Source organism: Centruroides sculpturatus, unplaced genomic scaffold (genome assembly GCF_000671375.1).
Source record: "Centruroides sculpturatus isolate CEXI.00-Female unplaced genomic scaffold, Cexi_2.0 scaffold589, whole genome shotgun sequence".
In the NCBI taxonomy this organism is placed as follows: domain Eukaryota; kingdom Metazoa; phylum Arthropoda; class Arachnida; order Scorpiones; family Buthidae; genus Centruroides; species Centruroides sculpturatus.
Window position 1 is genome coordinate 398,740 of NW_019384972.1, and position 22,823 is coordinate 421,562.

At 27.6% G+C, this 22,823-nt stretch overlaps 1 protein-coding gene and 1 long non-coding RNA gene across 2 annotated transcripts in view; both read left to right on the top strand.

Annotated features, from left to right (window-relative positions):
• LOC111632630 (trithorax group protein osa-like) overlaps nt 1-22,823 on the top strand; it is a 155,463-nt gene that overhangs the window by 116,951 nt on the left and 15,689 nt on the right. Inside the window, exons 8-12 of the mRNA XM_023377120.1 lie at nt 917-1,105; nt 3,166-3,358; nt 7,227-7,797; nt 10,334-10,571; nt 19,505-19,664. Of these exons, the coding sequence (XP_023232888.1) occupies nt 917-1,105; nt 3,166-3,358; nt 7,227-7,797; nt 10,334-10,571; nt 19,505-19,664 (1,351 nt within the window). The remainder of the gene's footprint in view (nt 1-916; nt 1,106-3,165; nt 3,359-7,226; nt 7,798-10,333; nt 10,572-19,504; nt 19,665-22,823) is intronic.
• Nucleotides 9-551, top strand: LOC111632627. Its single transcript, XR_002757899.1, has 2 exons — nt 9-324; nt 403-551. It is a non-coding gene; the product is annotated as an uncharacterized LOC111632627 (long non-coding RNA).

Below are 22,823 nucleotides of genomic sequence, written 5' to 3' on the forward strand. Positions count from 1 at the left end.
AACTGTCAATTAGATATTAATAATGTAAAAATAATACATAAAGAGAAAAATATTGTAAAAAGAAAATTTAAAGAACATTTCGCGATAATTATGCAAAGTAATGTAATGAATTTGAATAATGGGGTGATACCAGCGGAATGCTGGGAAGAGTTTGTGTTTCTTAAAGATTGTAAACGCGATGGTGTCAGTGAGAAAGATGTGTCTTCTTCTGTGTCTACGACGGAAAAAAATGTGTCGTCTGAGATACCTTCTGCTGTTCCTATTGTACACTCTAGTCATCAGAAACCCTACTGAAGAGGCCTTGACAGGCGAAATGCATTTGGGGTGAAGTATATATTTATATAGAAATAAAATTATATTTTCTTTGTTAACCTGTTTACCTTTTTTAATTTTTTATACCAGTCTACGGACTCGGGACTTATTAAGCCTCCAAAGGTCAGAAACGAATGGAAAACTAGTAGTTTTCCGTGTACTAAAGATTAGTACAGTACGGTAATAATAATAAAAAAATAGATTATCTGACTCCATCGATTCTTTTTAGAATATTTTTATATATATAAAAATAAATATTTACAAGATATGATTTATTTAAATAAAAAGTTGCCTTTTTATTTTATTTTATCATCACGGAATCTTTTTAAAAAGTGTCATTTAGACTAAAAGACAACATTTTTATTTACTAAAATTAAAATATAGTAAATTAATGTTTTTCATTCATTTATTATGGGATAATCCTTATAAAATTGTACTAAGCTCTTGCAATGATATTTTAGCTTCGCATATATTTTTAAAGTACAGTGATTAGAAATATTGCACTGTCTTTGCATGCGTAAATTGTTTTTGTTGTATTAGTTGTATATAATATGTAATATTATTTATTTATGTTTTTAATAATAAATCTATCTTAACATTTTAGAGACCTGATGGGATGTTGAAGCTATATGACATGTCTGATGAACCCGAACGTAGAATTTTTCTTGATAAATTAATTATGTATAATGAGGAACGAGGGAATGTAATAAGTCAGTGCCCTACTATCAGCAAACAGCCTCTTGATCTCTTTCGTCTTTATATTTGTGTTAAAGAACGAGGAGGCTTTGTTGATGTATGTTGTTTTCATTTGTTTTAGCATAATTTAATTTAATATTATATATAAGATTTTCACAATTTTTCATTAATGAAACCTTCATTAAAAGATGAAAGCATTCAACAAAATAAATAAAATAGGAAATTAGTAATAGTAATTATAATAAATATGAAGTTTGTTTTGTAGGAAGGTAAATATATATTGTGTATATTTCTACATAAAATTTAAATTCCAGAACAAACCATTTATATAAATTAATAAAACATTATCCTGATCAGATAATGTGATTTGTTTCAGGTTGTGAACAGCCAGGGTCATGATCATCATCCAATTAAGGTGGTTGGTTTATTCTTAAACTTACTGCATATATTTGCATGCAGCTATTCTTTGCCTTCAATATGCTGATTATTTATTATATAAGAATTTCCTTGGGGCTATTACTGTTCTTTCTTTATTTAATTGCAGTTTGCCTGAAAATGTTCATATGAAATGCCAATTTTTATTTTTAAAGTGAAATTTATTATTGTAATAAAGTTATATATACATATGTTTTATCTCATGCATGATTAAAATATATTTTGTGCGCTGTTTTATTTGTTGTATATTATTTGCATTTTGCTTATTTGTTTGTAACTTGTAAATATATTTTTAAATTATAAAAATAAATTTTTAGATTTATTTAATTGTTGAATAGTTCAATAGTTAAAATCTTTAAAAATGATATTACATATTGACATTTTCTAAGAATTGAGAACTGCTCATTCAAATGCTATTAATTCATCATACTACTGTCATCAGTTTTGATTTTATAGCATGGTGATAAATTATAATATCATTTTTTTTTTCATATAATGATATGGAAAAACTGATTTAATGGGAAAATCAACAACAGAAATGTTCATTTTATTCAAAATTATTAATAGCACTTTTTTTTGTTGTATGTAAGAAATCAAAATAACAAGACTTCATAGTTTAATTTTTCATGTTAAGTTAGCAATGAATTTATCTATGAGAATTTCTTCCATTTATAAAAATATCTGCTTAAAATTGTTTTTAATAATTTTAGTTCAGCACATTGTTTTTTTTCTTGTTTATTTACATAATACAATAATATACTNTGCTTTTTTGTATTTATAGTATATTTATGTAATTAGTACAATTTGTGTATATTCTATTTTAAAGGAGATAAAAAACATATGATAAAAGCTGTTGGATAGCATAATTTAGAATAATAATACTTATGAATCGATAATGTTACTTTAGGTACCAAACGATTGCCTAAATAATCTGGTTATAGCCCGATTATTTAGGTGATAATTTGGTGATATATATATTGGGTATTGGGATGTTTGTTATACTTATTATGTAGGCATCTTTATGTAATCTTTATATATATAAGAATTTAGTCTGAACTATATCATGGCATTACAGGTAGTCATACAATATCTGTTAGTAATTTTAATAATTAGATAAGTTAAAATATTAATTTACCTGTCTATAATGCCAAATTAATTTAATGATTAAATAATCTAATAATTTAGTAAATTTCTGAGAATTGTTGAAGTTTGTTAATATTTGAAATATGTGTAACTTATCAGAATGTGTAAGTTGTAATCAGTAAAGTTTCATTTGAGAATATTTGGAATATAATGAGTCATTAGTCAATATAGCAATATATAATAATTATAATTATATAATAGTTTGAATTAATATATTTCTAGAAAGACTTTGACTTGGTATTGTTTGATATTCAGAGTTTATATTTTGCATATACTAACATATTGAGTATGAATTAATAATTTGAATTTCATTCTGCCTAATGATTTGCAGACTACTTTAAATTAAATTAAATTATTTTAAGTTTAATGATTAAAATTGTCAACAGGTGTTGGTGTATGGGGTACCAATGTCACATTTTTTATAATTAAATAATTTAATGATCAATTAGAAACCAGTACTTTTAAAGTTATTTCTCTCTTTTCTTTGTTTTGCTGTTATTGTTAATAGTTTTAAGTCTGGTTTGTTTTCTTAAGTAAATTTACTGATAAACTGTAGTTACCAACTTTTTGTTTTTAAAGGTAACCAAAGCAAAACAGTGGAAAGATGTTGCCGGTGCTCTGGGTATAGGTGCCTCATCTAGTGCTGCGTATACTCTTAGAAAACAATACATTAAACATTTACTTCCATTTGAATGCAAATTTGATAGAGGAGGTATTGATCCTCAACCTATCATTAGTCAAGTTGAAGCATCTTCACGTAAAAAGTCTAAAGGTATTTTATTTAATTATCTTATTAATATCTTCTTAATTTATAGTTTTTATTGGAAATTTTAATGTAGATATTATTAAATGTTAAGAATTTATCACAAATTAAATTAAAAATGAAATTCCAGAAAAAAGTGAACTTTAAAAAAATTTTTTTTTTAAATATATAAATAATGTTATTCAGGTTTTCTATTGTTTGCAAAAGTTTGATGATTTGTTTTTAAGCAAATTCAAGTCATTAAAATGATTGTAATGTGTAAAATATTTAATAAAAATTATTGAAATGAAACAGATATAACAATATGTAAAGTTTTTTTTTTCCAATAGCAAGACTAGTGATCTTTATTGTGTCTCTCTTAATTATCCACAATAAACAGAGACCAAGATTAAAACTATCCACTTTATTTGACTAATTTAACTATGCATTTCGGATTGGTAATTATTTTCCAATCCCTCTTCAGGCTACAAATTTTAAATTTTAAAAAATATATTAACAAAGCACAAAACAAAGGGTGTTGCAAACAAAGTTGGGTAAAGAGACACAACAACCTTAGACACTGGAGCTGTGAGGTTCGTTTTACATACTTGTAAATTTTAATTGTTTTTTGGTTTGTTTATATATTTTTAAAATTTAAAATTTGTAATCTGAAGAGGGATTGGAAAATAATTACCAATCCAAAATGCATAGTTAAATTAGGCAAATAAAGTGGATTGTTTTAATCTTGATCTCTGCTTATTGTGTAAAATTAAGAGAGATGTGATAAAGATTACTAGAAACATTTACATGATTTTAATAGTTACCATGTGTTAATAATTTTTTAAATCATTTGGTTATTACTGTAAGGCATTAATTTTTCACATTATGATTGAAACAAGTTGGATTGTTCATATTTACAAAGTAAAATTTTTGTCATTAATACAAATAAAAGAACTGATTCTTCTTTTATTACTGTCAAACCAAATTACATTGTAAAATATTCAAATTAAGACAATTGTTATCATAGTTTAATAATTTCGGTATTTATAAAATTTGATTTATATTTTGGAATTATACAAATTTTTTCAGTTTTTGCACTGGAGTTATTAATTTTTCTTGTGCCAAAAGAGTAAAAACGTTTTCCTCTTCAATGCCATAAATAACTACAAGTCAAAACATGCAATTTGACTTGCAATTATTTGATTGTTTTAGTAATTGTTGAATTATTTTTTGTGTTAATTTTTCTTGTGCCAAAAGAGTAAAAACGTTTTCCTCTTCAATGCCATAAATAACTACAAGTCAAAACATGCAATTTGACTTGCAATTATTTCAGCTATGATACACAATTATTTGTTTCTGTCGAAAATGTTTGTCTTTCTATTTCTTTTCTTTTTATGCAGCTATCTAACTGATCATAAAAAATGTACTTATTTATAATATTTGGTTTACTTTATATAAATTAATTGACTGAACCACTTTAAATGTTTCATTATAAGTAAAAACTTTTACGTTATTTAGATATTAAATATTTATAATTATTATATAGAATGAAATGTTTTAATTATATTATTACACTATTTGAATATTTATATAAAACAATCAAATAATTGCAAGTCAAATTGCATGTTTTGACTTGTAGTTATTTATGGCATTGAAGAGGAAAACATTTTTACTCTTTTGGCACAAGAAAAATTAACACAAAAAATAATTCAACAATTACTCAAACAATATTAAAAGCACAAATTAAAATTTTTATTTATATTTGTGAATACATTTTAATAAAATTATAGTATTTAAATTAAACTAAACCTGTATTTTGAAAACTTCCCAAAATATCAATTGTTGTATATATTGTACATGAGACATGAAAAAAGTCTAAATAATTTTATGCCATTCATTGCATTTACATGCAAAGTGCATAATTATGGTTAAAGTGTAAAACATTTGAGTGATAGTTATTTTAAGTTGTTGCATCTGCATTATGATATTGTTTTTTAGATTTGTTATTTAGCACAGTGTTTTTCAACCTTCTTGAATATGCGACCCCTTTACAAGTTAAAAAATTCTGGCGACCCCCCCCATAGGGCCATATTAAGACTATATCAGTGATTTTAAAAACTATGTATTTAATTTTCTTTCTGTTGAGACAAATTATTGTTGATTAAAATGAAAACTTCGGAAGAATCGACAATAACTTAACACACATAAAGTATGAAACTTCCTTTAATGAAGTGTAGGACTTACAAACACTTGTCTTTCTCTTTTACCCACGACCCTCCTGGGGTCGCGACCCACAGGTTGAAAAACACTGATTTAGCATATTATCACATGCAACTTATTTCATAAGGATTAAAAAATGTTATGACGACTATTTGAGAAATTGTTTTTTATTCACAGTATCATTTTAATAATCAAGAACAGTCACTGAAAAACTTATAATTAATCATTATGAAATCATTACTAAATAATAATAAATAAATGTTAATAAATATGTATGAAGTCAGTTTTTAAATTACAATTTATAATATTATTTATTTTTATCATCATTATATGCTGCAAACAGGAAACAACATTTCCTATGTTCTCAGCATTTTCAATAAAATAAATCTTTGTTGCAAAATTAAATATAAAGTTTGTAACTAAAACTTATATAAAAGGTAAATTTTCTATGTATTTAAGAAGTGATATAGATAAGAAGTGAATAACCATTTGGAAAGAAATTTGCACAAATTTTTTGCAAAATATCTTTCCTTATGTGAGCAAAAGATGATTTAAATTAAATTTTATTTTTGCATTGTTAAATAGTAATAAAGTTTTTAAAAATCTTAATTTTATAGTACAAACATTTACAAGATATTCTTATTTAATTTTATTTGGACAAAATTAAAATTTGAAAAAGGAATTACAGTTGTAATTCACATGTCTGTTTATGTAGTAAAACATAAATATACTACAGGATTAAAATATTTTATATTTAATTGTTATCTTTGTTGTAATTTCTCCATTGAACATGTATTATGTAAATTTTTTCAACATATCATCTTTATGCTATCATTATTTTTGAAGCAAGTATCTTTTGAAACTGAATTTGTTGGATTGTTATTTAGATCCATTCTACAAATGATGATAGTTAGATAAATCGTAATAGTTAGATTTCTTAATTGTTCCTAAAGATACATATGTTTAACATACAGAGTGTATGAACATAAAGCAAATTACTTATAAGTCAGTTTTGCCAAATTCTGATTTACATTTAACTAGCAATCTATATATATATATATATAAATGGAGTGTGTGTCCCTATATTTCACTTTTCAGCCAAAACTACACAACGCACATGAATGGTGTTTGTATGTGGTAGTAGCCCCAAGTCTCCATTCGTGCACTATGGTGGATAGCTATAAGGGTACGGGAGCTATGGGCTTGAAAGTGGTTGAAAGTGGAAGATTTTCTATTTCGATTTAAAAAATTTTCGAATTCGAATTTAAATTCCAATTGGTTTGATTATAGAATGATTGTAAACGTTCCAGAAAATTGATCAAATTGAAAATAGTTCGTTTGACTGGACGTAAAAATTCTCTAATTAGTCTGGAAACGGGGGACCTAATTCTTGCATTCTGTGAAAACGGGTAAGATTGGCTATAATGTAATTATCTTAATCTTCACTATTGTTACTTTTTGCCCACAAATAAAAATCCAGCGAAGCAGGTCCTTTCAGCTAATTGAAAAATAAAAATTTTTTAAAGTAGAAGTGTTATTATTATTTTAGATTTGTATTTTATTTGCATATCTAATAATTTTTTGGAAAATCAAATAGTAATGAAATGTAGAGTTTGATATTTGTGATAAACAAAACAAAATATGAAAGTAATTAGTTTTGATGGATTTTATTATTTAGGTAATAATGGTCAAGAACCATATTCACAGACAGGTTCTAATCAAATGATGGAAAATTATCCATCTTCAGGTTTTGGTAGCCCTTATCCTGCTCAAAGTTCGCATGGTGGACCAGGAATGATGGCTAATGCTGATTATCCATCAACAACAATTGGTCACCCATCTTATCCTGATAATTTACACCATGGAGGATCAGTAACAAATCATTTACCTAGTGACAATAGTATGGATCCATATAGTGATGAACTTCAGTCCAATCAGTATCAGAGACCTCCAGCTGATAGTTATGGTTATAATCAAGCTTCTGTACCTTATCCCAACAGTCAGTCTAGTATGAGTGGTGGAACATATGGATATACAGGATCCTCCCTTCCTCAGCATGAACAGTATGGGGACCAATATTCTTCCCACCCGTCTAATATGATGTCTTCCTCCAATGGTAATTATGGGAGTAGAAATATGATACAAGATCCTTATGGACAACCTCCTGGCAGTTTTCCACCTAATCGTACTGTTGGACAGCATACTGGTTCATCTCAATATCCTTATCAAGGACATTGTGAACAAGAAAGGTAAGCAATTACTATTATAAAAATAGATATGCTTAAATATTGATTTAAGATTATGTTATATTTAAGTTTTGCTTTCTTTAAAATTAGTTATTAATAAATTTGTAAAATGACTAGTTATTCATGCTTGAATTGTTATAATACTGATTAATTATCTTCCTAATTTATTTTATATTTCTTTTTTCTTTTTCATGCAACACTAATAAATATGTATAATCAAAAAAGAAAAAATGGTGATATTTATTATATTTCGTTCTCCCTTATCTGTCTTAAAAATAAATAATACTCCCTTGAGCCAGATATATTTCTTTCTACATGATTTTGATTAATTTTCTTTAAACCTAACATATAAATCATATCTTCCATTGATAAGACATATAGTTTATATATTAGTGTAGTGTGATATAATTTTTTTCTCTCAAAATGATCATTCAGCTTAATGTATGAATGGTATGGTCTTCTAATTGAAACAGTATAGGAATTTACTTTGATATAAAATGTAAAATTTAATTTTTATTGTAAAATATAAAACCTAGTTACATTTGTAGAAAATTATAAAAATAAGATGGTTTTTGCATTACATTGATTAACAAAATGATTAATACTGCTTTTTTGACACAAAATTATCAATATGATTTGTTGGTTTCAATAAAAATAGTTTGATGAATAATTCAAGAGTAGGATTAGTAATTTGAAACTAAAGGTTTAGCTTCTCAAGAATTTCATGTTTTTTTTTTTACATTAGTTATTATTTTGGCTTTTTGTTTTAAATTTAATTAATTTTCAAATAGAAAAATTGTATTCTTGAGCATAATTATTGCTATACAAAGAGAAAATCTTAAGAGAGAGCTCTGATGCATTCTAAATTAATTTCTTATTAAGAACTTCAAAATTTTCTGAGATTTCTTTTTTGTTCCTTTTGGAAAAAATATTTTTAGATATTTTAAAAAAAGGTTGCTTATTCATTTTTAGATTTATTTAATTGTTGAATAGTTCAATAGTTAAAATCTTTAAAAATGATATTACATATTGACATTTTCTAAGAATTGAGAACTGCTCATTCAAATGCTATTAATTCATCATACTACTGTCATCAGTTTTGATTTTATAGCATGGTGATAAATTATAATATCATTTTTTTTTTCATATAATGATATGGAAAAACTGATTTAATGGGGAAAATCAACAACAGAAATGTTCATTTTATTCAAAATTATTAATAGCACTTTTTTTTTTTTTGTTGTATGTAAGAAATCAAAATAACAAGACTTCATAGTTTAATTTTTCATGTTAAGTTAGCAATGAATTTATCTATGAGAATTTCTTCCATTTATAAAAATATCTGCTTAAAATTGTTTTTAATAATTTTAGTTCAGCACATTGTTTTTTTTCTTGTTTATTTACATAATACAGTAGAACCTCGAAAACTCGGCTCTCGATAACCCGGCACTCCGGATAACTCGGACACACCCTGGCAGGGCAAAAAAATCCTTAGTTAATTAATTTTCATTATAGACAGCTTTATAAAAGTATAAAAGCTCTCATAAAGTATTTTTCTGAGGTCTGTCTTATCAGGTAAATTACTGTACACAGTGTATTCATTAATTTTCATTTTCATGTAGTAAAGGCTCTATGCCTTCNGATTACCAGAGGATTGAATTTATCAAGTTATTATATATTAAGATATTATGGAATTCCATCTTAATATTTATATATGTGTATAATTTTTAACAATTATGTATGAAAGTTTTTGTCATTTATATTTTTACATTTAATTTTCTTTCTTAGGAAAATTAATAACAAAAGCTATATCAGTTTTGTTATATGATATAAACAATTTCATTCAAAACTAACTCCAATTTTAATTATTACAAATTACTTGTTATTAGTAGCATATGAAATACTACAAATACTATTTGTTTTAGTTTAATTGGAAACTTTTCATAAATTTAAATGTTTTTTATTATTAAATCTGAATAATATCTAATATTTTTTAAATTATTCAGTTTGAAGAACTCAGAAGTTTTCTTTTCTGATTTATGACTTTCACAATATTACAAAAATTTTAAGCTGCATGTGTTTTAATATGATGATAACGAGGTCTTAAGTTATTAAAAATGTTAATATAAATCAAATTGTTTACAAATTCTTCAATCTTTGGAAACTTTTTACATTTTTTCAAGAGTGTAACATATATAATAATATATAATTAGAACTTGAGATGAAAAATATTTCTCACATTTTGTTTTGCAATTCTGATCGTTTGTTTGATTCTTTTAGAAAATAACATGTTTTTAAATTCATAAATTCTAATGATAGGAAATTATCATTTTGAAAAAGTTTTTATTGTATTTAAACTATGAACAAAATTATTTTCAACAACATACTTAACTTTAAAATATATACTTCATATGGAAGATTATTGTTGTTTTTTTTTTCTTTTAAATTATTAAGAAATAAAAAGTTCAAATGTTGTCATTTATTAAAAGTTAATAAAATCTTATATTGAATTTTAAAATTTTTGATGATTGTATTGTAGGTATGATCAAACTCAAGCCACTACTATTCAGCCTCCTTCACAAACAAGTGGAATGATTCCTTCTAATTCAGACCACACCAATTATCCACCTCAGCGTTATCCTGGTAGTCAAGCTATTCCTCCATCTAATAATGCTTATCAGAATAGAACCACAGGGCAATATCCCAATAATCAATCTACTTACACAATGTGCCAACAAGATACCTATCGAAATCCTGATGTTCCAACCAATTTTCAGGTAAGAATCAAATTTTGAGTCAAAATTTGATTATTTTTTTTTCCTTAAAATGCTAAGTGCAGAAGAAGCAATGATTTTATTGTTATCAAATAAAATAACTTCTTACTGAATTACTGGAAAGTATAAAGGTTATTAAGGTGCACTTTATTGTTATCATCGTTGTCTTTTTTCATGATTATATGACATGGAATCATAACCTAACACTGAAGAAAATTCAACAGTCATTTTACCTATCTAACCACTGTTATGAGTATAAATGGTTTTTAATCAAAGTAACAAAATAGTAAAAAATAATCATTTAAATTTTGGGACAATGAACAAGAAATTTGATTGTACTCTTTTTTCACCAAAAACTTCTAGAAGTGTTAACTAAAATGAACATTTTGTATAATGATTTTTGATCATTTTTATTTCAAGTAACATACTGATAGAAATGTTTTTGTTTTGTAAAATTTGTTTATCATAAATAATTTCTTCTGTATTTAGCAAATAATTAAGTACTGGGTGATAGTAATTAAAGTATTCCTATTCGGCATTGTCTAGAGAGATATTTAGCAGTCCAAATGCAATTAATTTTAGTATAGTGGCACTACAGACCCTGTGGAAAGCATTCCTGTTAAAAAAAAAGTAAAAAAAAAAATAGTACTAAAAATTACCACTATGACACCTTTTGATGCTTTGCATCTTAATATGTAGGGTTTTGTTATTGTGGGAACACTAAAAAATTGTGATTTATTAAGGACATGTTGAAAATTTGGCAGCCTTGGAAGATAGTTTCACACTACCTGTGAGGAGAATCCCAGAAGATCACCCAGAGGATTGTTGGCCATTGAAGACAGTTCATTGCTTTCAGATTTTACATCTGAATGGGGATCACATTGAGCAGTATCACCTGCATTAATAAGCTCTCTGTATAGCATGAGTGCCTTGTGCATATAAAACATTTGTTACTTGCAGAACCAAAAGTGTCATAATGGTAAGTTTGGTACCAGTTTTTTAATAGCAATCTTGTGTATCTTGAAATGTTATCATACCAGATTTGGTTACATTTGGACTGCTAAATATCTCTTTGGATATTGTTGAGTAGGACTACTTTTATTATGATCATCTGATATAATTTGAAGTGTTATACATGAAACTTTATTTTGCTTTAAACTTACAAGATTTATAGTGCTTTATCTTAAATTTATGGTTAAATAATAAAATTACTCTATACAGTTATAAGTTATTTTAAATTTAGAATTTAGCAATGTAATATTTTAGGATTATTGTCTATAGATACAATTTATAGTTACATTAAATGTGATTAATTGTTGAAAATATCTTAAAAACTTCTTACTATTGTGATGTAGAATATCATGTTATTCTTTCTATAAAAATTGAAACTAATTGAAATAATTTTTTTATTATAAATGTTTTAAATATTGCATAAAATTGCAGAAAAAGATTAAATAAATTTCTTTTTCCTGCAACCCCACTTGAACATTAACAAATTTTTGAAACTTTAACATTGAATTTATACACACTATTTATTTAATGCTTTATTTTAAATGTTTTTCTTCAAAATCTAACTAACAAAAAATAATAAAAGACAAATTAAATTTAAAATTACTTAATTTAGTAATTTGATCACAAATTTGCTAAATTTTCAAGATAGTTGGCCAGATTTCTTTTGGAAAATCTTAATTTTCTGCATTATTTCAGTTTTATTTAGTTTTGTTTAATCTATCAGTTTATATTTCCAGATAAAACAATAACATAAATATGCCAGTAGTTTTTGAGATGAGAAAGATATACATTTTTTTGTTATTATAATTCATTTAATATACTATGATACGCTTCTTGTCTAGACTTCTTAACGACTTGTGAGCACTAAGATTGGCCTTACTTTACCGCTAGACTTATTATACCACCACAGGACCACAAATTTTAAAGTACTTTAAAATTGTTAACCTCCTCTTAATTTTGTAGCATCAAAAGCTGATGAGGGACTCCAGGTCCGAAATGCATTCTGAAAATAAAACGGGGTTTTTCTATGTCTAATTTGTGGTCTTGTGGTGGTGTAATAAGTCTAGCGGTAAAGTAAGGCCAATCTTAGTGCTCACAAGTCATCATCATTTAATATAATTAAAAGTCTTTGTATTACACATATACAGTAGAAAAACAAGACAATAATAGGTTTATATCAATGAAGTTTAGACATTTTCATTTATCACATCTATTTTAAAAAATGGTTTTTATAAGATTGAATGCCATCAATGCAATTCTCAGTTACCAAATAATTTGTAAACTCAGTTTTACATTTTATTAAGAACATCTAATTTCATTAATGGTAATAATCTACACTTAAATGTGTTGCTTACATTCTTTTTTTTGATAATAAAAAATCACCTACACTCGGCCCGAACTTAACCTACTGCAACAGAAACTACATTTCTGTTGCAGTAGGTTGCCTTCTCATTGATGGGAATGCTGTCGCTATTATATCACTCTGCCAATTTCCACATAGACTTAGTGTTAATGACTTTTTCAACCTAATGCATGTGGTGTTCTGTTGTTTCATCAATAAATGAGTTTTACAAAGTACAGAACACCACGCACATGTGGTTGAAAAAGCTAATAACATTAAATCCCCGTGGAAACCACGAATATAATAGTAACAACATTATCATCAATGAGAAGACACCCATAGACTCCATTTTTGTAGATAAAGTTGAGACCATGTAGTGTGTCTGTAGGTTGACCACACTTGCTAAAGAAAACGCAACAACAGCAACTTTCCTAAGTATCTACATTACTTTTCTGACACAAAATATGCAACTGTTACGCAACTGAAGGATGGTCGTGGCGAAAAGAAACGGTCCGAATGTAATGTTTATTCGACTTAATTCTGACTCGGCCGCGAATTTTTCGACAAGATTTAGCTCCGAACGAGATAGGGGATACGTGAAAATTGACGACCGTCCCGAATGACCAAAAGCACCAGTATCCTAAATGCGATACATCTCGAGATTTTAAATACCAGAGTTTTAATTACGTCACTTCCGGTTAGGCAAGTATTAGCGCCGTAGAGGCGAAAGATCCGGTTCCGCTGCTGGAACCGGAACTGTTGGAACGGATTCGAGTGCGAAACGGTTCCTGGGAACGATAGCTTAGTCTGTTGGACTAGACTGCCCCTCGTCGGTTTTATATATGATATAAAATGTTTCTCTCTCCATTCTTTGTTTTTCGGTCGATCCGCTTCAAATTATTCTTGTTTAACTAGGAATCCGAGGAAAATATAGACTACTAGCTTACCCGTCGCGCATTGCTGCGATCTCAGAAGAGATGAAATTCAAGCAAACTCGTTATAATAAAATTAAATTTTCATTTTATCATTTTTATTGAAATATATTATTATTATTCGTTTTCATCGGGAAAACATTTCAAAGTGTCGTTTCAATTCTATTTATTTATTGGAGTGCTCGTGGATACACGATATTTTTTGTTTTTTCGTCTGGTGCGTACACGAATAATTCGGAAGGTTTTCCGACGCGTGAGCTGGCCACATACAGTTGTCCATGCGAGAAGCACGGATTCTCCAAATTTAGCCCACACACTTGCAGCGATTGTCAAAAGCGCGATATTCCCCATTTATATATATATTTTTAAATCCTTTATAATTTTAATTATTTAATTGCTCCTTCCTCTCTTCCTTGGCATGTTGGGAAATTTCTGATAGTTAGATAATAAACCGTTTTATTGTAATTTGTCTTTTTAAATTATTTCGAGTCGATATTAAAATTTGAAAAAGGGCGATACCTAGATCGGTAAAATAGGCGAATTTCTTCCTACAACTTCGGTCGTTGTTCGGGGTACAGTTAAGATTTTAACGAAGTTCGAGCGAAAACATAATTAGCAAAAAAAGTCGAAATAAAGTGATTAAACAAAAATGATTACAAATATCGTAAATAACAGTTCACAAATGCATATATAGAGACATATATATTTTTGAAGGGGGGAAATGGTCTTCACAATTTGAAATCGATCAAACACACTATGCGCGAATGCTCGTGTAAACGCGCGCCATCTATCGTAGGATAAATGTACTTCGCGGGAGTGTATTAAAAAACTTCCCGAAGTTTCATGGCAATCGTACTATGCCACAAACCTTCGCCGGAGTATATTAAACAACTTCCCAAAGTTTCATGGCAATCGGATAAACGGTGTGGTAATGCATGAAGGACATAGGACACACAGACAAGCATACATTCATTTTTATATATATAGATCACGAAACCCGGACATCTTACCACTCCGCTGATTTCGTCCCTCCTTATTAACTCCCGAACCCTTTGTCCGATTCGCATCAAATTTTTCACGCTTATTCTATGGGACTTGGAGGAAAACATAGACTTTCACGAAATCCAGACGCCCCACTCTTCCCGATTTGATCTCCTCGAATACTTTGCGATAAACATAACGATTGTAAGCTAAAATAACCAAATTTGTAATACGGTTTTCATTTTAATGTTTACCATTTTGCCGTTTGGACACGTCTGTCGGCTATTAATAAAACAAATAATTACGAACTGTAATAAAAATATCAATTTTTAAAATATCTTTGTAAATTTAAAATAGTCTAAACTAATTTTTATTCCTTTGTGGAACATTTTCATTAGTTCAAGTTCGAATTCAGAAAAAAATTCACCGTTTCGTGGAAAACAGTATTCGTAACAGTTTCGCCACGTTCCCAGTGTCTTTTTTTAAGGTTTTTAAGCTGAGTGTTTTGATTGAAACGATATGAAATAAAATTAAAATAAAAATTAATTTAAAAATTTCGAAAATATGCCATAATTTAAATTTCTGTCGATTTATTCGAATTCGAAGATTCTCAAAAATCGCCCTCTAATTAAAGATGGCCGATTTCGTTCGAGAAGAAGGGGGCGCTTTGATTCAGAATTTGACGGTAAAATAAAGATAAATTTAATTATTTTAATTATTAATTTTTCGTGTATCCGAAACAAACGCGAATATTGATGCGGCCGTCTTTTATTTGGAAGCATTATCATTTTTGTAAAATAATTATTTACAATTCGAAATTAATCCCTTTCAATAATTATATTCCTGCTTTTAATAGTCGCCGACTATCGGCTTTTTGTATGCTCCGTCAGTGGACGGGTTGCTTTTCTTTTTTGTCGGCGTTTTTAACGCGCCACTGTGCCGCATAAAAAATTAAAATTAATGTAATTAGATATAACAATATTAGTTGTTAAATCTGAAAGTCGACGTTTGCCTGAGTAAAATGAAACAATAATAATGTTATTTCATCCAATTACAACAAAGAAAAGAGCTTCTGTAAACGGAGTAATAAAACAATTAGCACCCGGTTGACATTCGCAGTGGGAGTTGATCTCGGAGTGCTAAAAATCTCCCTATTCGTGTAAATAACTTTCCCCGACTTGTTCTCGAGAAAGAATGTGTTCTACTCCAACAACAAACAAACTCGACGTCGATCGCGAAACGTGAGATAATTTGATATATTTATTTTTTTGCATTTGCCAGTAAATTACATAATAATAAATATAAATGATATAGATTTGTTGATTCGGGAGGGTTTTATTTTTAACGTTACGGTTTCGGACCAGGGACGGGGCTTGACGTATCCGGATGGATCGCTCTCCGAAAAATTTCCGGCGATTTTTTGACCCCGGGTCCTTGGCCCGGCGGGCTGCCGCCTCGACCGTTTGGCCGCCCCGCCGCTTCGATTTCGGAGTATTTTATGCGGTCGGAGAGCGGTCGTAATGCAAAAATTCGGAATATGATTGTATTCCGAATTTTTGATTACTTTTTGATGCACTCTCCGTAATTTTGCAATTTTTAATTAAATTAATTGGGTCCGTTACGCCCGATGCGGCGTGCGGACGGTTAAATAATTTGATATTATCGCGTAAACGCTTTGTTTAACTAGTCTGGTGTTAATATACGTGCCGAAGACGTCGTGTGTTTTATTACGAACGACCGAAGCCGACCGTAAGGACGTTCTCGGATTTCTTTGATTGCGAAAGATCAAAGACCGAATTTCTACGTATGTATGAGAATCTTAGCCCAAATGTGATAATTTTAAATGACAGAAAAGATAAAGTTTATCTTAGAGTCTGGCAACTTTAGTATTGTCACGTTGGAGATTAAATTAATTATGGCCGAATTGTATCGGAAGGAAACGAATCACTTTTACGGTTAGGCTGTACCAAATTATTGAGCTTTTTATGATGATGGTGTTTTTCTACCGACGTCCCGGCTGTTCCCCATTCTAAAGGTTGGCAGGTATAGCTGTTTTACTTTCCCATGATTATGTAATAAAGGGAAAGTATGGCAATTAGTAAAAAAAATGACCCATTGGAAGGAAATTTTTACATTTTTTGGACACTGAAAAATGTGAAGGAAGTTGGGGGATTTTTTCGTACGTATGTACGAGGGCCGTTCGATAAGTAATGCACGTAATTTTATTTCTCGGCTGTTTTTCGTTGGAATTGAACAAAACTTTGCATGACGTATTTTTAACAATTGTTGTATAAAGGCACAAAGTTTCCATTAATTCCGTTGGGTGGCTATAATGTAGTTTAGTTTTAAAATGGCAGCTGCACTTGAGACACATAAAAAGCAGAAAGCTGTGATTGAATTTCTTTTAGAGGAGCATGAGACCATCTCAAACATTCACAGATGGTTACAACGTGTCTATGGGGATGAAGCAGTGGATCGGAGTACTGTCAGTCGTTGGGTTAGCAGAATGTCAACAGCAGAACAAGGTAAAGCGAGACTGTCAGATCTTCCACACTTGGGATGGGCACATGCTGCTGTGACTCTGGAGACAGTTCGACACGCCGATAGGCTTATTCAAGACCACAGGCGAGTAATAATCAAACAACTTACTGTTCAACTATGTTCTCTGTGGGTAGTGCCAACACAATTATCCACCACTTAGGTTATTCTGCATGTCAGGAAGTGGCTGAGAGAGAGACCAGCTGAGTGGTACTGAACTGGCATCTAGGTGGCGTAAGGTCATAGATTTAAATGGAAACTATGTGGAATAAGAGTATTTGTAGCCAATTAATTGGGGAATAATGTAGTATATTTGGATTTATAAAAAAATAGCTCTTTTTCTTACTCAAGATTTATGTGCATTACTTATTGAACATCCTAGTATATATGTTAGTGTATGTGGGGAGCATGATTATGTTTATCTAATTTGGTGTGGGTGTAGCTTAATATTTTAAAAATCTTCAGATGTTTCTGTGACACCCTGTATTTAATCAAAAAAGAAATCATAATGCAAATAAGATTGGTTATTGGTTAGAGTGATAAAGTTGAATGTTTTACAATTTGTTTGTTGAATGTTTGAAATGTTAAAAGTTGAATGTAAAGTTGAATATTTTACAAGAATTTTTGAAAGGATGACAAATTTTACTCTTTTCAAAAAAGACATGGTTAGCAAAACTTATTTTTACTTTAGATTTCAGTTATTTATGTGCCAACCCTAATAAATATAATGAGAACATCATTACGGGTGTAAAGTCTTAATGAGTTTGTTGTGAAATTACTCTGAATCTAATCAGTGCCACATCTTATCAGAAAATGCAGAGTTCTTCCCTTACAATACAATAATAAAAATCAAAAGTCATGGTTCTGTCAAAAAACATCGTACCAAATATTTCAATGTTAGATAACAAAAATCAAACTTTAATTCATTACAATTTTGTCTGTCTATAGCAAAAAATTATCCACTTATTGAGTAGTATAACATTTTTTCTTGCATTGTATATGACATCATTTTGGAAAGTATTTCAATGTTTTGGCACTTATAAAAATTCCCCAAATAAATTTTTCAAGTGAATCTGTAAAACTTTCATAGTGTAATGTTTGAAAACTTCATAACTCTTGTAATATAAGTATCAGATGATTATCTAAAAATATACTAGGTTTTTTTTAAAAACCATATCATGCAGGTATTCCTTGCTTAATGCGGTTTTATTTAACTTGGGATTTGATTAACACACGAAATTAATTGTGGCAATCACTTTATATATGTGGCAGAAGTTTTAATTTACGTGACTTTACCAGCTGTCTTTACTTAACATAGATACCGTATTTTGATTAATATGATTTTGATGTGCGTGATAGGATCGAGGGATTAATTAACCACGTTAATCAAGAGATACTCATATTCATAATTGAGTACTCATACTTTTTAGACATAAATATATATATATTTATTATTAGCAAATAGTTTTATTTATTTGAATAAAAAAATATATAATATGGTAAGTTTTTAAAAAATAACTATAAAAATTTGAGAAAGTGGAGTTTTATAAGGTAAGATGTTTTATTATTTATGCCTGAGATGCATGAAATCACAGTAAGCATTTATGATTCCACTGTTGAATTTGTAATATTTTAAAAAGTAACTTTTATTAATAGTATTAATTAACAGAAATAGTTTTTGATAAATTATTTATAGGTAGTTTCTTTAAAAATTTTTGATCAATTTTAGGCAAGATTTAGCAATTTAAAATTAACTTTAAAATAATGCAAGATTTTTATCCTTGAAAAATTAGTACAGTACAAAATTAATATGTTAGAAATACATTTTTTCTATTTAGATGATTTGCAAACATTTATTTAGAAATCTTATTTTAATAAATTTGTTATGAAGATATAATATTAAAAGTCAAATAATTTATTTTGTTTGAATTACAATTACAAATTCATTANAGGTAATAGTTGTTAAAACCTGGATTACTCTTATTTTCAAAGCAAATGTAAAAAGTTGTATCTGATGCATGTAGTGTGAAGTTGTTATTATTTTTTTTATAGTATAATTTTATTCTTGTTTCTAAAAATTTGCATGTTAAACAAAATCCTGTTGAAATTGTATGTATAATTGATATCTATAGAATCAGACGGTTTGTCTCCAGAGTGTTTTAGCACAAAGGCTGTTTCCAAAGATGTCACAGAATATTCAAGTAAGTAATAGTTTATATTTCATAAATTCATATAAAGTTAAATGTAAGATTGTGGAATTTGAATTATGTTTAAAAAATTCCCAAATAATTTGTTGAGTAAATACTGGCATTTTTTGTTGAATTAATATGTAGATATTATTAATGTTACAAAATTTTAATTGTTATAAGTGTACCAAATATTTTAAATTTTACTTGAAAGTTATATTCATAATAAAAGTTATTTAAATTTATTAACCATATTTAAAGATAACTGTTTAAAATAGCAACTTTTTATTGATGATTTATATATATTTTTAATATGTTTTTTATTTCATCTTCAAAACATTTTACATTATGTATTTCATATCACTATATTATGCATAATAAGATGAAAATCTATTTACTTTAAAGAATTAATATATAATAATATTATTGTTTTAAGTACTGTATATCTGATACATATTTAGGAATATATTAGAATAATAATTCATTGAATGGAAAAAAGCATTTTAATTAGAAGGTAAAAAGAATTATGTATTAAGATACCAATGTAGATGTTAAGTTTAAAAGAATCGAAGCTAGAAGAGAGTTTAAATCACATAAAAGTACACCTTTGAACAGTTTCCCAGCAATGTTTTTCTTTTATGACAAATATTTTTCGTTCCCTTCATAAGCCTGCCTCAGGCCTACCAGATTCCAAATTTCAGTGTTCTAAATTGGAATGTTAACTTGTATGATGACATGTTTTCTGTAGATTTTAAAATTTTAAATTTTGAAAATGATATAACTACCAGGTTTTCTACCTGGTACTATCTGAAAGTAAAGCATTTTATACCTGAAATAATACCATACCTATTTGTTGATATTTTGCTGCACTTTTTTCAAGCAGTTGTTTGATCATGAAGATGTGATCTGTTATTAATTTTCCTGATGTGAAACCACACTGTTCTTGTAGGGTCTAGAATTCATTTTCCAATTTTTTTATTTAATCATACTCTCTGAACACTTCATTACAAATGTCTCTGTAATTGATACATATCTTTTTGTTGTATTTTATGAATATTGATATTAGTTAGTCCAGATTTATTTCATTTGGGATCTATCCTTTCAGTATATCACTTATTAGTTTAGTTATCAACTTGAGTATATTGTCCTCTGTACTTCAGTAATTCAAAATTGATTCCATTTGGAACTGGCATTTTGCCATTCTTCTCAGCTGCTAATTTCTTCTTTTCTTTCTTTTCTGTCACATTAAAATCTTGTTCCATCAAAGATGAAATTACTCATGTCTTTCAGACAAGTTCTTTTCTGTCTTCATTCATTAGTTCATTGAAGTATGATTTCCAGTCTTTCATTGTTATCAAATTTATCTGCACTGTGTTTTGATTTTCTTCTCATTGACTTTAAGATTGGCCATGCTCTGCTGATTGTTGGAAACCTACTTTGAACCTTACCACTGCACATTTCCTTTACCAATCTTCATTCTTTTGCAGTTCTAGTTTTGTTTAAGCTGAATGTACCTTGCTTTTATGTTCATCTTTTTGAAGTTCATCCATCTGAAGTATAATATTAAAAGTCAAATAATTTATTTTGTTTGAATTACAATTACAAATTCATTATTAACATTAAAGACACAAATATCAAGTTAAGGGTCACCCTGATGCAGCTTCTTTTGGACTTTTTGAGTTATTACAATAAATAACCAAAAATTTTTTTTTTTTTTTTTCATTTTAGCAAGTCAGTTATGCAAAGATTATATATTTTTTTCATTGTATAAAATAATACACGATGTAGAAAATCTGTCATGTTAATGTTATAAAAATTAACTAGGACATATTTGTAAGAAAAGCTAAGTGATTAGATTGATGTAATGTGTTGATATAAAACATATCTTTCTACAACACAGCACGTAATGAATGATTTTAATGGAAAACTATGAAACTGAAAATGTATGTTACTTTAAAATGTTTCCCAAAGAGAATTCATGGTAACTATATTTGAAATCTTTATAAAGTATTTGAAGAAGTTGCATTTGAAAATAGTAATAATGTAATTAAAATGTAAATGAATTTTTTATTAAAAATATAATTACAGAATATCATTTTTTTTTGTATACATATTCAAATATTCTTTAAAAGTTTAAAGAAATTTCTTCAAAAATTTTTAAGTAATAAATTTCTAATTATCATAGTAATATTATTTTGTTATAATTATAACACAAGAAATATATCAAGTAAAGGATGTCATTATATATGGATCCTTTTATATATCTGTTAATTATGGTAATTGAAATTTTACAGAGAAACCATTCATTTTATCAGAATATTTGTTTGGTGTGCAGTTTTCTAAAAAAAAAATTAATGGGGGATACAAACAAAATAATCAGTTTCTTAATTAAGTTTCTTTATTTTGCCTAATAACATTAAATAAATCAAAATATTTATTGGATTCCAATAAAAACATTTTTGTTATATTAATACTATTAATAAATTATTTTATTCAATAAAAATATTACAAACTGACTGAAAATATTCAAAACTCTTTAAAAGAATGCACTTGCATAAGTTAAATTATCACTCTGAATAGGAGCATGTACTCTATTTTCAAAGCAAATGTAAAAAGTTGTATCTGATGCATGTAGTGTGAAGTTGTTATTATTTTTTTTATAGTATAATTTTATTCTTGTTTCTAAAAATTTGCATGTTAAACAAAATCCTGTTGAAATTGTATGTATAATTGATATCTATAGAATCAGACGGTTTGTCTCCAGAGTGTTTTAGCACAAAGGCTGTTTCCAAAGATGTCACAGAATATTCAAGTAAGTAATAGTTTATATTTCATAAATTCATATAAAGTTAAATGTAAGATTGTGGAATTTGAATTATGTTTAAAAAATTCCCAAATAATTTGTTGAGTAAATACTGGCATTTTTTGTTGAATTAATGTGTAGATATTATTAATGTTACAAAATTTTAATTGTTATAAGTGTACCAAATATTTTAAATTTTACTTGAAAGTTATATTCATAATAAAAGTTATTTAAATTTATTAACCATATTTAAAGATAACTGTTTAAAATAACAACTTGTTATTGATGATTTATATATATTTTTAATATTTTTTTATTTCATCTTCAAAACATTTTACATTATGTATTTCATATCACTATATTATGCATAATAAGATGAAAATCTATTTACTTTAAAGAATTAATATATAATAATATTATTGTTTTAAGTACTGTATATCTGATACATATTTAGGAATATAT